The sequence below is a fragment of the Phacochoerus africanus genome, chromosome 8, assembly GCF_016906955.1.
Source record: "Phacochoerus africanus isolate WHEZ1 chromosome 8, ROS_Pafr_v1, whole genome shotgun sequence".
Lineage (NCBI taxonomy): Eukaryota > Metazoa > Chordata > Mammalia > Artiodactyla > Suidae > Phacochoerus > Phacochoerus africanus.
Genome location: NC_062551.1, coordinates 75,576,539 through 75,589,596, shown reverse-complemented (window position 1 = coordinate 75,589,596; position 13,058 = coordinate 75,576,539). Strand labels below are relative to the sequence as shown.

Genomic DNA, 13,058 nt, shown 5'->3' with positions numbered 1-13,058 from the left:
GCCATCAAGCCAGCAGCTAAGCAACCATCCTGAGGGGGTTCAGGACGGAAAAAAAGCAGGACACTCACCCTCGATAGTTGAGGTGCTTATCAAAGGAGTGATTTAAATGGGCCCAACTCTCTCATCTTCCTATTTGTTTTTTGTCTTTTTTAGGGATGCGCCCGAGGCACATGGAGGTTCCCAGGCTAGGGGTCTAATCTGAGCCTACAGCTGGCCTACACCGCTGGCCTACACCACAGCCACAGCAATGCCAGATCCGAGCCACGTCTGCCACCTACACCACAGCTCACGGCAACGCCGGATCCTTAACCCAGGCCAGAGATCAAACCTGCAACCTCATGGTTCCTAGTCAGATTCATTTCCACTGAGCCACGATGAGAACTCCTATTTTGGGGGGTTTTTTGGCCTGTCCCTGAGGCCTGGGGAAGTTCCTGCGCAGGGATCCAACCTGAGGCACAGCAATGACAACACTGAACCTTAACTGCTAGGCCACCAGGGAACTCTTGCATCTTCCCTTACGTAGAAGAGTGTGCTAAATTCATGAACTTGAGAGGACTGGATTTCTTTAATTAACAGTTCTCTGATGTTCCCACTACATGGTTTTTGCAGCAAAACTCCTCTATCTTGGCCCCTCCCTTACCTTTTTGGAGCCGTCCCTCAGAGCCACCTGAGAGGCCATCTTCCAGGCTTACACCCTCAGAAAGTCCGCCAAATAAAACATAATGCTCAACTTTTAGGCTGTGCATTTTTTTTTTGTCTTTTTGCTATTTCTTGAGCCGCTCCCATGGCATATGGAGGTTCCCAGGCTAGGGGTCCAATCGGAGCTGTAGCTGCCAGCCTACGCCAGAGCCACAGCAACGTGGGATCCGAGCTGCGTCTGCAACCTACACCACAGCTCACGGCAACACCGGATCGTTAACCCACTGAGCAAGGGCAGGGACCGAACCCACAACCTCATGGTTCCTAGTCGGATTCGTTAACCACTGCGCCACGACGGGAACTCCCAGGCTGTGCATTTTTTTTCAGTCACAATGTGGTAGACAGGTGTCTTTTCCTGCCAGCTGCCCGCAGCAGCTGCCCATCTGGCCTCCTTGTGTGTTTTGTTTGTTTGTTTGTTTGTTTTTTGCTTTTTAGAGCCTCATCCACAGCATATGGCAGGTCCCAGGCTAGGAGTCAAATGGGAGCTACAGCCACCGGCCTACACCATAGCCATGCGGGATCCAAGCCACATCTGCAACCTACACCACAGCTCACAGCAACACAGGATCCTTAACCCGCTGATCGAGGCCAGGGATTGAACACGAGTCCTCGTGGATACTAGTTGGATTTTTTTTTGCTGCCCCACAGCGGGAACTCCCTGGCCTCTTTGCTTCATCGGTTCTTGTTCCACTGTGGGCCTCAGACCTCGGTTTATATCACGGTCCCCCGCCCTGCCCACTGGCCCCTCGGGGCCCCCAGCCCTCGTACCTGCACAAACTTATTATAGCTGATGAGGCTTCCACTGGAGAGGACCTGGTTGAGGGAGATGGTGTTGACCTTCTGAGTGCCTGTGAAGCGGGGCGAGACATGAAGGGAGGGGAGGGAATGATGCCAGCGGTGAGGGCCACCAGCAGGGAAGTAGCCAGGCGGGGGCCAAGCTGCAGGTACCCGTCTTGCTGAGTCAGCAGCTCCCTGGCCTTTCCGCTTGGCCACTGGCAAAGTCTGGGTGTGTGTGGAGGGCAGGGGCTGGTTGCTTCAGGGCTATGAACTTGACACCTTCCTTTAAGGACAGTGGAAATGGTGCTTCCTTTTATTGGAAATGTACACACACACACACACCCAGGGCAGTGGGTGATGATTTGCTCTTTTTGGCTAGTGGTGGAGCGGGGAGTTGGGTCACCCACCTGCCCACCAGTGCTGGCCCTGATGGACACCTTTGGACCCTGTCCCTGACCTCCATGCAGAGGTGACTCCATGGCAAAGGGGCCCTGCCAGGCCCAGTTCTCCTGCCTGCTGGATGAGATGCCCCTGGAGAAGCTCAGGGAAGGGGAGGTTAGAGCCAAAGGCTCACAACCGTTATGGCTGCCATTTATTAAGCTCTGACCCTGTGCAGGCCCTGAGTTCAGTGTTCTACATTCAGGCCCCATGGCAACCCTGCCAGGTATGTTTTTGGCCATGCCAACAGCACACAGAAGTTCCCTAGCCAGGCATCTAACCCATGCCACAGCAGTGCCCCAAGCCACAGCAGTGACAACACTGGATCCTTAACCCACTGAGCCACCAGGTAACTCCCCAGTATGCATTATCATCCCCACTTTACAGATGAGGAAACTGAGGCTCAGGGAGGTAAAAAGACTTGCCCCAGATCTTGCGTCTAGGAAAATGAGGTGCTTATGATTCAAACCCCAGTCTAGTGCTCAGGAAGGACCAAAGCCTTGACCAAGGGAAAGAAGAGGGATGCTGGACCCACTTGCCCACCTGCAGGCCTGGCTTTCCCCCACCCCAGATGGACTCAGACAGCTGGGGTCCAGGCTCACCTCCCCTCTCTAAGCCTCCCATGCTTGAGTGGGAAGCAAAGTGACAGTGATCCTCACAGGCTCTCTGAGGTCAAATGGGATAATATGCACAGACCACACAGCCCGGGGCTTGGCACACAGGAGGTGACCGCTAAGGAGCACAGGGCCTCCTGGGCCTCTGCCCTGGGTGACAGCTCTCCAGGGCCACACAGTGGCTACGTGTAGCCTGACAGCTATGAATTTCCTCACTGTCCTTCTCATCTGGGCTTTAGGAAAAACGGTTCAGGAGTTCCTGTTGTGGCGCAGCAGAAACAAATCCAACTAGTCTCCATAAGTATGCGGGTTCGAGCCCTGGCCTCGCTTAGTGGGTTGAAGGCTCCGGCGTGGCCATGAGCTGTGATGTAGGTCGCAGATGTGGCTCGGATCTGGCACTGCTGTGGCTCTGGCATAGGCCAGCAGGTATAGCTCCAATTTGACTCCTGGCCTGGGAATTTCCATATGCTGGGGGTACAGCCCTAAAAAGCAAAAAAAAAAAAAAAAAAAAAAAGGAAAAAAGAAAGAAAAATGGTTCAGCCTCTTTCTGAGCCTTGTTCACTGTAAACTGGGTACCTCCAGGAAAAGATGAAGACGGCCCACCCCGTGCCTGGCACATGACATTTGGATTGGAGGATTTTTCAGGTTTGGTCTGGGCTCAAAGGAGGCTCCTCATGGTTCCAATGGGAGCAGTGGGGTCGGGGAAAATTGTATTTCTCCCACTTTGCCGCCGGAGCTCCAGGGTGAGATCGTGAGGGGCAGTAAGGGGACGGGGGAAGTTATGCTTGGGAGCGTCTCAGTTCTGTGGAGGCTTTTCTCCTGGAGGTAGGTTCGGACCAGGGTGGGACTGTTTATGAATCCAGGCTCCAAGCTCCCAGTAGGTGCTCCATTAACCAATCATATTTCACTCACAAAATACAAATGGTTAAGATTTTTAAGCCAGTGAGGGCAGAGTGTTACATCCCAAGTGCTGGGCCCTTCCTAGCAGAGGGCCCTGTGTGACTGCACTGGTCACACGCCCTCCACGGGCCATGTGTCCACTTTGGCCACGCCCACCCCAAGCCCATCATCCACCACGGTGCTCATCATTCACCTCCGTCCCGCCATGGATGCTGGTGGCTGGTGAAGCAGGGGATCTCGAATTTAAGGGGACAGCCCTGCCTTAAAATGGGCCATTCCGGAGTTCCCGTCGTGGCGTAGTGGTTAACGAATCCGACTAGGAACCATGAGGTTGCAGGTTCGGTCCCTGCCCTTGCTCAGTGGGTTAACGATCCGGCGTTGCTGTGAGCTGTGGTGTAGGTTGCAGAAGCGGCTCAGATCCCATGTTGCTATGGCTCTGGCGTAGGCCGGTGGCTACAGCTCCGATTCAACCCCTAGCCTGGGAACCTCCATATGCCGCGGGAGCGGCCCAACAAATAGCAACAACAACAACAACAACAACAAATGGGCCATTCCTCTCTCAAGCCACGATGTGTCCTGATACAGGTGAGGGGGCCGGGAAAGCTGGGATGAGGGACATGGCACTGGTACCCACCAGCAACCCCTTGGAACAGGAGAGCACTGCCGTGGCCCCACTTCTGCTTTTCCTGGAAGAGCTTGAAGCAGGCGCTAGGGCTGGCCAGGAGCATCCGGAAGCCCTGTGTGAGAGAGCAGACCTGGCTGAGCTCCCCAGCCTCAGCATGGCTCCCTGGAGTCCTCCCCTGACCCGGAATTGTCCCCCAGCTCCTTACCTTCCCATCAGGGGCAGGGACAAAGCTCAGAAACTCATCCACGTGGCCCACGGACAACCAGTCCACAAAGAGCTCCACGGGGGGCTGCACCTTCTGCGCGTGGAGGAAGTTCCGTACCACTGGGGTGACCCTACGACCCCTTGACCTGGGGCCCAAAGGGATGAGAAAAGTTGCTTGAAGTTCCCACTGTGGCTCAGCAGGTTAAGAATCCGACTAGTATCCATGAGGATTCAGGTTCAATCCCTGGCCTTGTTCAGTGGGTTAAGGATCTGGCGCTGCTGCAACCTGTGGCGTAGGTTGAGGAGGTGGCTCGGAACTGGCATTGCCGTGGCTGGGGCATAGGTCTCAGCTGCAGCTCTGATTCAACCCCTAGCCTGGGAACTTCCATATGCTGCAAGGCGAGGCCACAAAAAGCCAAAAAAAAAAAAAAAAGTTGCTTAAGGGGTTCTCACTGTAGTGCAAAGGGATTGGTGACATCTCTGGAGCACTGGAACTCAGGTTCGATACCTGCCCAGCACAGTGGGTTAAGGAGGATCTGGTGTTGCCACAGCTGTGGTGTAGGTTGCAGTCGTGGCTCAGATCCAATCCCTGGCCCTGGCCCAGAAACTCCATATGCCTCGGAGCTGCCAAAAAAGAAAAAAAGGTGCTTATACATCGTGGTTCTAAACAGCAATGGAATGACAAGAATTCAAGGAGTTCCCATTGTGGCTCAGTGGTAACGAACCCAACTAGTATCCATGAGGATTCGGGTTCGATCCCTGGCCTTGCTCAGTGGGTTAAGGATCCGGCATTGCCATGAGCTACAGTGTAGACCACAGATGAGGCTCAGATCTGGCGTTGCTGTGGCTGTGGTGTAGGCCAGCAACTGTAGCTCCAATTCAATCCCCTAGTCTGAAAGCTTCCATATGCCTCAGATGTGGCCCTAAAAAGACAAAAAAAAAAAAAAAAAGAATTCAAGATTCCAGCAACATTTGCAAAAATCATGCACTGCTTTTGTAATCAGGAAGACTATCCATCCATCTATCTATCTATTTACCTATCTATCTACCCATCCACATTTTTAATTTACATCCAAAGTGAGTTCTTGCCGAGGCAGACACAGGACAGGTCAATCATACCAGGTCAGTGACCCACCCAGGTCTCACCATCCAGGCAAATCCTCAGAACCACCCTCAGACCCCATCCTCACATTAAGAGGCTGACTTCATTCCCATATTCAATCAAGGGCTGGGCAGTTCTTCCTAGAGTTTGATTTGCATCTCTCTTGCTGCAGCCTGACCTTCTTGCACATCAGTGGGGCGAGAGGGCCATCTTGTCCCCCAGCCCCAGCATTTTATGTTGATGAATTTAAATCCAATTCTAATTTTGCCTTCTGAAAAAGTATCTAATGCTCTGGCCCCAATGTCCTCTTTCTGTGAGGTCATGAGTTGAGGGCAGGGAGTCCCCTCCAGAGCCTCTTGTTTCACCTGTTATTTGATCGCAAGTCTGTTCTAAGTGCTTTGCTGAACTTGGCTGGCTCTGTCTTGGTTTATTTCATAGCAAATAACTATTACCATATAATTCCTTTTCTTCTCCATCAGTACCTCTGTGTCACATGCTGAACAGGACATAATCTGTTCCTCTCTCTTTGTGTTAATGCTGTCTCACATTTCACATCCAATCCTTCCCTTCTGCTCTCAGGAAAAGACCTGATATTAGTCATTTACATCATAGTATAAACAAGCATTGATTTAAATGCAATTTCTCCCAGGACTGTTGAGACTTAAAGCTTTTTCTTCTAAAACTATTAATTGATAGCAACATCTATTTATTTTTCTGAATTGGAAGACCTGGGTCTAGTCATCACTTTGCCTTCTGTGTGACCTTTCCCAGGTCACTCGCCTTCTCTGGGCTCACTTATAAAATGAAAGGGTTGAACCGAGTGATCTCTTAGGTCCCTGCTTGCTCTGGTCTTATCAAAGTCCCCGAGGTAAGTGTGGCCATTGTCAGGAGAAGGGGCCACTGCTCCCACCACCATCAGTTCCAGGTCCACAGTTTCATCACTCCTTCTCTCTGGGTCTCTTCCGGGGCCCGTCCCCCCACATCATCACCCTCCCCACCCTCAGCTTCCACCCAGCTCCCCTCTCACCCAGGCAGGTGGCCCCCAATGAGGATCCTCCCCAGGGGGTACTCCTTTCCGTTGGCCGCCACCGGTGGGCTGACCTCCAGGTTCCCAAAGGAGTCCAGGCCACTCACAGAGTTGTCTCGTGGCTCCCGAGTCACGTAGCCGAAATCTGGACCCTGGTAGAAGGGAAACTGAGTTAGGCTGGGGGTGGGGAGGCTCACCAGGAAGAGTGAATCAACTTGCTGGGCTCCGAGCTCCTTAAAGATGGGACGGGAGTGGCCACCCATTTCTCAGAGGGAAATACTGAGTCCAGCATGGGGATCTGACTATCCATGGTTGACGCACATTCGGACAGCCATGCCTACCAAAGCTGGGAGACACACAGCCCCCTGGCCCTGCTGCCATGTTCGAGCGTGTTATTCCCCGTGGTCACGGGGAGTCAGCTGAGAGGCTCTAGCTGCTCCCCATGGGACATAGAGCCTGAGGCCACAGCCACCCCCTTTACCCTCTGAGGCTTTTCTGCCAAGTCCAGCCCAAGGGCAGCTATCTGACTATGCTAGAGCTGCCAATTCTTGGGGACAAAGAGACTGGTGATGGTCCTCGGAGCCTCAATTTTTCAACTCTGGAAAAGGGGAGAACTCTCCAGGGCCAACTCTTAGAAAGAAACTAGATAAGACTAAGCCCCAAGGGAGAACTCCTCCCACCTGTCTGACCCAGTGCGGGGTGGGAGAGGCTTTCCATTCTCTATGGCACAAAGGGAACCCCTCTTCTTTTCTCAGGGTGGAGGTCCACTAAGACACCCTCTTCATTTATTGCCAGTAATAATATCTGCTGTCTATGTTGTATATTTTCTCCATGTAGGCATGGGGAGCCTCACCAACACCTGTGAGAACAGGGCTAACATAGCATTTTTACTGATGAGGAAGCAGGCTCAGAGAGGGGGACCTACTCACGCAAGGTCGCTCAGTATGTGAGTGACAAAGTCACGTTATTCAGACTGCAAAGCTTTGTGTGTGTGTGTGTGTGTGTGTGTGTGTGTGTGTGTGTCTTTTTAGGGCTGCACCTGTGACATATGGAAGCTCCCAGGCTAGGGGTCGAATCAGAGCTGCAGCTGCTGGCCTACGCCACAGCCACAGCAAGGCAGGATCCGAGCCAGATCTCCCCTTTTCCAGCCACAGCTCACAGCAATGCAGATCCTTTACCTGCTGACCAAGGCCAGGGATTGAACCCGCATCCTCCTGGATACTAGTTGGATTCATTACCATTGCGCTACAAGGGAACTCCTAAAGCCTATGTTCTCGAGCGCTACACTGTCCTGCCTCCCCTCTCCATCTAGGGCTGCCAGATTTAGTAAATAAAGACAGAGGATCCCCGGTTCAACTTGAATTTAAGGTAAACAACAAATTGATTTTTAGTATAAGTATGGGATGTGGGATATACTTACACTTATTTAGTATAGGTATGGGATCTACTTATTCTAAAAACAACTCATTGCTTAGCTGAGATTCAAACTGAACTGGGCATCTCCTCTCTCTAACCTGGCAACTCTATGCCTGTCCCTAAAGAACACAGCTCCCAGGCTGGCCCTCGGGGTAGTGTCCCTCGGCCCTCAGGACCAGGCTGCAACCTAGACCACTCACCAGGATCCTTTTGAAAGGGAAGTTCTGCAGTTTCCCATTCCTTGGGGAGTCAAAGACCACCGGGAAAGTCTTGTGCGGTGCCTGGACATAGCCCAGCTCCATCTCGTCCTGCAAACATGAGGGATGCCCAGCTGTGGTCGGTTTCCAGCTGCCCCTGCTTGCCTGGCACTCAGCACTCTGGGGGAGTTCACAGGTGTTCTCTGCCTTGAGCCTGCTCTGTCCTTGGGGTGAGGAGGGCAGGGGCCATGATGTCTGCTGGCTGAAGGAGGGCCTAGAGGCTCAGAGAGGGGGTCCACTTGCCTGGGGTCACACAGGACCTAGCGTCAGGTCCAGAATGAATGACAACATGGCCTTGGGGGTGCCCCTCGGCTGGGTCAGGACAGGGTGGGTACTGAGAGGTGTGCAGGGTGGTCTGAATGGGACAAACGGGCTGCCAGGCATCAGCCAGCACATCTGGCCTCCACATGTGGTTATGAGGGACTGAGGGCTGGACAGGGCTGAGGGGACCTGAGGAGGGACAGATGTGTCTCCTTTTCTCTTTTTTTCTTCTCTTTCTTCTTTTTTTTTTTCTTTCCCTCTTTCCTTCTTTCTTTCCCTCTTTCTTTCTTTTTTTTCCCCAATGGCTGTACCCATAGCATGTGGAAATTCCTGGGCCAGGGGGGATTGAATCCAAGCCATAGCTGCAGCAACACCAATTCCTTTACCCACTGCACTGGGCCGGAGATCGAACCTGTGTCCCCACAGAGACCTGGGCCACTGCAGATGGATTCCATTTTTTTTTTTTTTTTTTTTTTTTTAGGGCCGCACCCGTGGCATATGGAGGTTCCCAGTCTAGGAGTCAAATCAGAACTGCAGCTGCGGGCCTACACCACAGCCACAGCAATGCGGAATCTGAGCCTCGTCTGTGACCTACACCACAGCTCATGGCAATGTGGGATACTTAACCCACGGAGTGAGGCCAGAGATCCAACCCGTGTCCTCATGGATACTAGTTGGGTTTGTTACTGCTGAGCCATGACGGGAACTCCTGCAGTCAGGTTCTTAACCCACTGTGCCACAGCAGGAACTCTGATCTGCCTCCTTTGCAAACACGTAAACACTCCTGGGTCAATCCTGAGCCCTGTGGTTCTGGAGGCAGAGATGGCCCAGCACTGATGAGCTGTGTATCCCCCACAAGGCTCACGGTTGCCTCACCCTGCCTTGTGCCTGGCCCTGCCCTAGGCCCTTTACAAATATTACCTCCTTTAGTCCTCATGACAAGCCTCTGTGCAGGCACCATGATGACCCCATATTACAGATGAGAAACAGAGAGACCTAGTTATTTGTCCAAGGGCACACAGCTAGTCAGCAGCATAGCCAGGATCCTCTGGCTGCAGAGTCCAGCCCTGAACCACCTCCCTAGACGAAGCTCCAGCTGAAATGAAAACTTATTCGCTCAGCGTTCGAGGCCTCCTTCCACAATTCTTGCCCTTCTCAGAACCTTGGCCCTGGCCAAAGAGAACTGCTGACATCCTTTCCACGCCTCCACACATACCGGTCCTCTGCCAGGACCACCACCGAGTCCCAGCACAGCCTTTACCAGCTCTGTGGCCCTAGGCATTTGCCCCTCTGAGAGCTCCTTCTTTATGGGGGGGGAGGGGGTGTTGACAGGGAGTTGCCAGGAAGATAAAGTGAGGCTGCTCGTAGCCCACACTGAGTGCTCAATAAACAACAAAAATCGGGTCCAGCTCAGATGCCTCCTCCAGGCAGTCTTCACTGATTCCCCAGACAGAGGCGAGGCTACCCTCTCCAAACCCGGCAGGCACTCCGCCACCGCCACTGTGCTACATCTTAGACTGTTGGAGTAGGGGGGTTTGTTGCAATCCTTCTCCACATTAGGGCTTCTCAGCCTCAGCAAGAGTGACATTTGGGGCCGGAATATTCTTTGATGAGGGGCGGGGGGTGGGCACTGTCCTGTATATTGTAGGATGTTTAGCAGCATCTCTGGACACCAGCCACTAGAAGTCAGTGGCCCTCCCACCCTCAGTGTGACAACTAAGTGTCTCCAGATACTGCCAAAGGTCCCCTGGGGGGATAAAGTCACCCGTGGAGACCCACTGGTCCAGGCTGCTGAGGCCAGAGAGTGTGCGCCCTGATGTTGCGGGTGAGTGGGTGCCCGAGTCTCCAGAAGGTTCTGAGAGTCAGGGAGAGCTCTAGGTCTAGGATGAGAAAGAGCAGTGCCCTGGGGAGGCCAGCAGAGCCCCAGTCCTCCTGGGTATCCCCAGCAGCACCCGTGTGGGGACAAGCCAGCCCTTCTGCCTCCAGGACAGTGTCGGGCGAGGTGCTGCCTGGGGGCCCCAGTACCTGAATCCAGCGGTCATTGCGGTTCTCGTCCTGCGGGCAGATGGTCAGCTTGCAGCCAGCCCTCCTGGCCAGCTCCGCCACCGCATCCACAAAACCCGTGTTGTTCTTCACACTGCAGACAAGCCCGGGGAGGGGGGCTCAGGACAGAGCCAGGCCTGGGCGGGGCGGGGGTGGTGGTCAGAGGGGCCACCAGGGTCAGAAGGACACCCAGCTCCCCACCCCATCACTCACCGGCACACGTATACCTCCAGGGGCGGCAGGGTGCTGGGCGTCATGATCCAGGGCGCCACGCGGAACACCACAGTGTCCGTGAAGATGGGGGATTCAGAGAAATCCTGCGGGGGAAGAGCAGAGGGGAAGGAGCCAAGGGTCCAGAGCCCGGGGGTGTTTGAGGACCATCATGGACTTGAATGAGCTGCTTGCTCCAGAGTTTCTAGAGGCACCAGAAACGTCTGGAATCTTCCATGCCAGCAGTGGCCGTCTCGCCCGGGAATGGAGGTCTTTTCCCGCCCTCTCTGTCCTGCCCACCCTACCTCGTTGGAGTCGTCCAGCAGGGTGACGTGGAAGGAGATGAGCCCCGAGAAGCCGGCGTCGGGGAAGGAGAGGCCCTCCACGAAGAAGTGCTCCTCATCGCCATGGAAACGGGGCACCTCGTAGGCCAGCTTGTCCTGGCCCAGCACGTGCCTGTAGGCCTCACACGAGTCCTCAGGACCTGGAAGGGGACAGAAGGGGTGGCCACGGCCCTGGGGAGAAGAAAGGTTGTGCCACCTCCCCAACAACGTGTAACCCAGGCAACAAGCCCTGCCTCTCACCTCCCTCGGGCAAAGGAGAGAAAGATGCTTAATATCCAGCAAGGGCAGGGCTGGGGCAGGGGTGGGGAGGGCATCCCTTTCTATGATTGGTGTTCATATGCTTTGGATGGCAATTTGTGTTTGTTTGTTTGTTTGGGGCCGAAAGTGTGGCATGTGGAAGCGCCCAGACTAGGGGTGGAATCAGAGCTGTAGCCGCTGGCCTACACCACAGCCACAGTAATGTGGGATCTGAGCCGCATCTGTGACCTACACCACAGTTCATGGCAACCCGGGATCCTTAACCCACTGAGCAGGGCTGGGGATTGAACCTGCATCCTCATGACTACTAGTCAGGTTCATTACCACTGAACCACAACAGAAACTCCCTGGAGGGCAATTTGGTGGCATCTAACAAAGTCATGTTTACCCTTAATCAGCAATTCTACTTGTAAGGATCTCTCCCACAAAATCCATGTACAAGGATTCATTTATTCCCTATTTATTCACTCACTGAACAAATATTTACTGTGCACCTACTACACATCTATGAGGTGTGGCTCTGGGCTCAAGACCCAGCCATGAACAAGGTCCCTGCCCTTCAGGAACCTATGTTGTTGTAAAAATCGAAACACTGCAGGAGTTCCAGTTGTGGCTCAGTGGTTAACAAATCAGACTAGGAACCATGAGGTTGTGGATTCAGTCCTTGCCCTTGCTCAGTGGGTTAAGGATCCGGCGTTGCCGTGAGCTGTGGTGTAGGTTGCAGACGTGGCTCGGATCCCGCGTTGCTGTGGCTCTGGCGTAGACCAGCGGCTACAGCTCCGATTCGACCCCTAGCCTAGGAACCTCCATATATGGCAGGAGGCGGCCCTAGAAAAGGCAAAAAGACAAAAAAAAGAAGAAAAAATCAAAACACTGCACATTCAGAGGACCAGATAATTTACAATACCTCCATGCTTTGGCATACGGTGCCGCTGGGGAGGAAAGTGAAGCAGAGCTACATAAATAGACAGAGACGTGCAGGATGTGTAACTCAATGAAAGAAACCATTTGGAAAGCAGAACAGGCACACATGGAGCTCCCGCCATGGCTCAGAGGAAACAAATCTGACTAGGAACCGTGAGGTTGCTGGTTCAATCCCTGGCCTCTATCAGTAGGTTAAGGACCCCGTGTTGCCATGAGTTGTGGTGTAGGTCGCAGACGCAGCTCAGATCTGTCATTGCTGTGGCTGTGGCCGGCATCTGTAGCTCCAATTGGACCCCTAGCCTGGGAACTTCCATATGCCTCAGGTACAGCCCTGAAAAGCAAAATAAATAAATAAATAAATAGAATATGTACACACGCACACACACCCCACCACCGTGCACATTTCTTGCATATAGAAAAAGCTGGGGAGTTCCATGGTGGCCTAGTAGTTAAGGATCTGGCATTGTCACTGCTGAGGTGTGGGTTTGATCCCTGGCTCAGGAACTTCCGAATGCCAAGGGCACGGCCCAAAAAAAAATGTTAGGAAGAATCAACTATATTTTAAAAAGAAATTTTTTTAAAAGGATGAGCCCAGCCCAGCGCTGTTTGCCACTTACAGGAAAAAGAAAAAAAAGGCAGCAGCATTATTTACAATAGCCAAGACATGGAAACAACCTAAACGTCCTTTGACAGAGGAGTGGATCAAGAAGATGTGGTACATATACATAATGGAATATTACTCAGCCATTAAAAAGAACGAAATACCAGCATTTTTTTGCAACATGGATGGACCTAGAAACTATCATGCTAAGTGAAGTCAGCCGTACAATGAGACACCAACATCCAATGCTTTCACTGACATACGGAATCTGAAAAAAGGACAGACTGGACTTTGCAGAACAGATGCTGACTCACAGACATTGAAAAACTTACGGTCTCCAGAGGAGACAGTTTGGGGT

The 13,058-nt window shown here is 53.0% G+C and overlaps 1 protein-coding gene across 1 annotated transcript in view; it reads right to left on the bottom strand.

Moving 5' to 3' along the window:
- The window catches only part of PADI3 (peptidyl arginine deiminase 3), a 36,023-nt gene that overhangs the window by 3,867 nt on the left and 19,098 nt on the right, over positions 1–13,058 (bottom strand). The window contains exons 7-14 of the mRNA XM_047791017.1: positions 10,879–11,057; positions 10,577–10,680; positions 10,346–10,457; positions 8,003–8,110; positions 6,387–6,538; positions 4,259–4,403; positions 4,063–4,165; positions 1,468–1,547 (exon numbers count right to left, since the gene is read on the bottom strand). Coding sequence (XP_047646973.1) covers positions 1,468–1,547; positions 4,063–4,165; positions 4,259–4,403; positions 6,387–6,538; positions 8,003–8,110; positions 10,346–10,457; positions 10,577–10,680; positions 10,879–11,057 — 983 coding nt within the window. The remainder of the gene's footprint in view (positions 1–1,467; positions 1,548–4,062; positions 4,166–4,258; positions 4,404–6,386; positions 6,539–8,002; positions 8,111–10,345; positions 10,458–10,576; positions 10,681–10,878; positions 11,058–13,058) is intronic.